Genomic DNA, 2,261 nt, shown 5'->3' on the forward strand with positions numbered 1-2,261 from the left:
ATAACAGGTTTGTTCCATTCAGTTCACCTCAGTTTGATTCAGATTGGGTTGACTGGCATAGGTTCAGCTTGCTTTCCTTATGTCTGACTAGGCTTGTTTTTATACATTACCTTACATTCTTACTTGGAAATAAAAATTATTCAAATGCATAAAAAAAAAAAAATTGGATATGTTTCAAGAGATCTGATCTGCTCTGGTTATGCTACTGTACACCAAGATGGGTTCACTTTTGGGGGAATAATATCTATTTATCCATTATATACACATTACATATAATCAACAAAAAATAAATAATGTCTAAATTCACTGTGGTAAACTGTCAAAAATGCAAAATTCACCCAGAGCCTATCACACTAGACCAATATAAGATCTCTTAACTAGTCACTTTTTATCAAAAATATTGTACAAGCTTACAAGACACCCACCATGGCCTTTAATTGGTATTTTCTTCCCACAATTATATTGGCTGTACAACCTCTACGTTAAAACCATTGTTATGCAGTGCCAAGTAATCACAGTTCTTCAGCAAAGGTTAAAAACTCACTTATTTTCTAAAATGATAGAATTTGCTAAAGACATCTACAGGTTCTATCTTAATAAAACATACATCAAGGAGGTTAATCTTTCAGGCTACAGCTCCAAAGATACTAAGGTCAGTGAGAGACAAGAGGGTATCTCGTAAACACTTATAAGATTCACAATAATGCCGAGAAAGATCAATGAACTGACTAACACAGAGAAGAGTTTATGTTGATTCAATGGCGGGAGGCTAACATTACATACTAACGTGACCGTATAACGCTGCTCAAATACCATTTTCAAGTCATTCAAGTTCAAAATTTGCTGATCGCTTACCAGCTAACTGTAAATCTTTAAAAAATGCAAATGATATCCAGTGGGTGTTAACTTCTTTTTCTCTACATCTTCTGCTATCTAAAGACTACAAAAAGAAATACACCTATTACATATCTATTACAACTGGACCTAATACTGATAATTATCTATCAAAATTAAATCCACAAGCCACTTAATAATTCAAATCTTAGACCTTAAAAGTTCATCCCGAAACTGTGAAGATTTAAAAGAATTAGCAACAAAACTAACATATAAACCAACCCTATCTTCCACCGTAAAAAAAAAAAAAAGGCGCAAATGGGTAATATACAGCTTCGTTCTAAGACGGAGAGAGAGAGACACATGAAAAATTCATTGTGGCGAGGAAAGGGGGAAAGCCAAAAAGGTCGAGGCAATTCCTCCCAAGATGGGATCAGCTGATGGACAATGACATGTAAACAAAACCTTTTCACTCACATGTTTTGGCTTGGAAATGGCCCGTCCTCCTGTCACACCAGAGGGAATCTTGACCCCTGTTGAAGATGTAGTATTTGTCAGTTTGCAACACCTCCATTGCTCTCTGCAACACGTGCAACCGGACAATTGCGGCACATGGGTGGTTATTTGACACATCGATCCTCCACGGCCATTCTGTCCACTCCCCTCTCATGGAGGACGCAGTTAGGGAGGAACTCTGACCTTTTGCGAGAGGCTTTTGACCTTTTCCGAGCCCTTAGGGAAGGTTGCTGAGCGCAAAATGGCTCTCTTTGCTTCCCTTGAGATTGATTTGCGTCTGTTTATTCTTGCTTTCATGGTAGTCATGGGCTGGCAGGGATTTACTCTATGTTCTGGGACATTAAACTGCTTTGATTTATAGACTTTTTATAAGTTTGGTTATATAACTGACATGTTATTTTGTATGCTTAATCTTATAATTGCAAATTAACTATATAAAGAGGAGCGGCTTTCAGTGTCCATCCACGTTTTAATCATACATGGAAACGGACACTTTCTACAATACGCCTAAAAGACCGCCATGTTTAAAAGCAAATTCTAATCGAGTTTATGGGAAAGTTTGGCTAAAAATACTACAGCACAATGTTTTATCCTACAGATGACTTTTTCTATATGGAAAATGCTAGCATACACTTTCTAACGTGGGAGTCTTGAAAAATCAAGGAATCCCAAAGTTCAAATGCGTCAAATTGGAAATATGCCAAGTCACGAAATATACTATGAATATTTTTGGGTTTTCTGTTAGACTGTAATGAATGTGAATGATAAAAGTCTAAAATGACTGCAAAAACTGATTGAAACAGGAAAGAAAATCATATATCATATTATAAATCATAATCCGGACCAAGATATATCGTAAAAATTAAAATATACAATCATGACTGGAGATTAGCATGAATTTTTATGTAACC

General features: G+C 36.0%; 1 protein-coding gene across 1 annotated transcript in view; it reads right to left on the reverse strand.

Moving 5' to 3' along the window:
• The window catches only part of LOC119591259 (phosphatidylinositide phosphatase SAC2-like), a gene marked incomplete in the record, with an annotated part of 33,731 nt that extends 32,213 nt beyond the window's left edge, over positions 1 to 1,518 (reverse strand). Inside the window, 1 exon segment of the mRNA XM_037939974.1 lies at positions 1,312 to 1,518. Within this exon segment, the coding sequence (XP_037795902.1) occupies positions 1,312 to 1,504 (193 nt within the window).
• Positions 1,519 to 2,261: the final 743 nt, after the last annotated feature.

Source organism: Penaeus monodon, chromosome 28, assembly GCF_015228065.2.
Source record: "Penaeus monodon isolate SGIC_2016 chromosome 28, NSTDA_Pmon_1, whole genome shotgun sequence".
NCBI classification, from domain to species: domain Eukaryota; kingdom Metazoa; phylum Arthropoda; class Malacostraca; order Decapoda; family Penaeidae; genus Penaeus; species Penaeus monodon.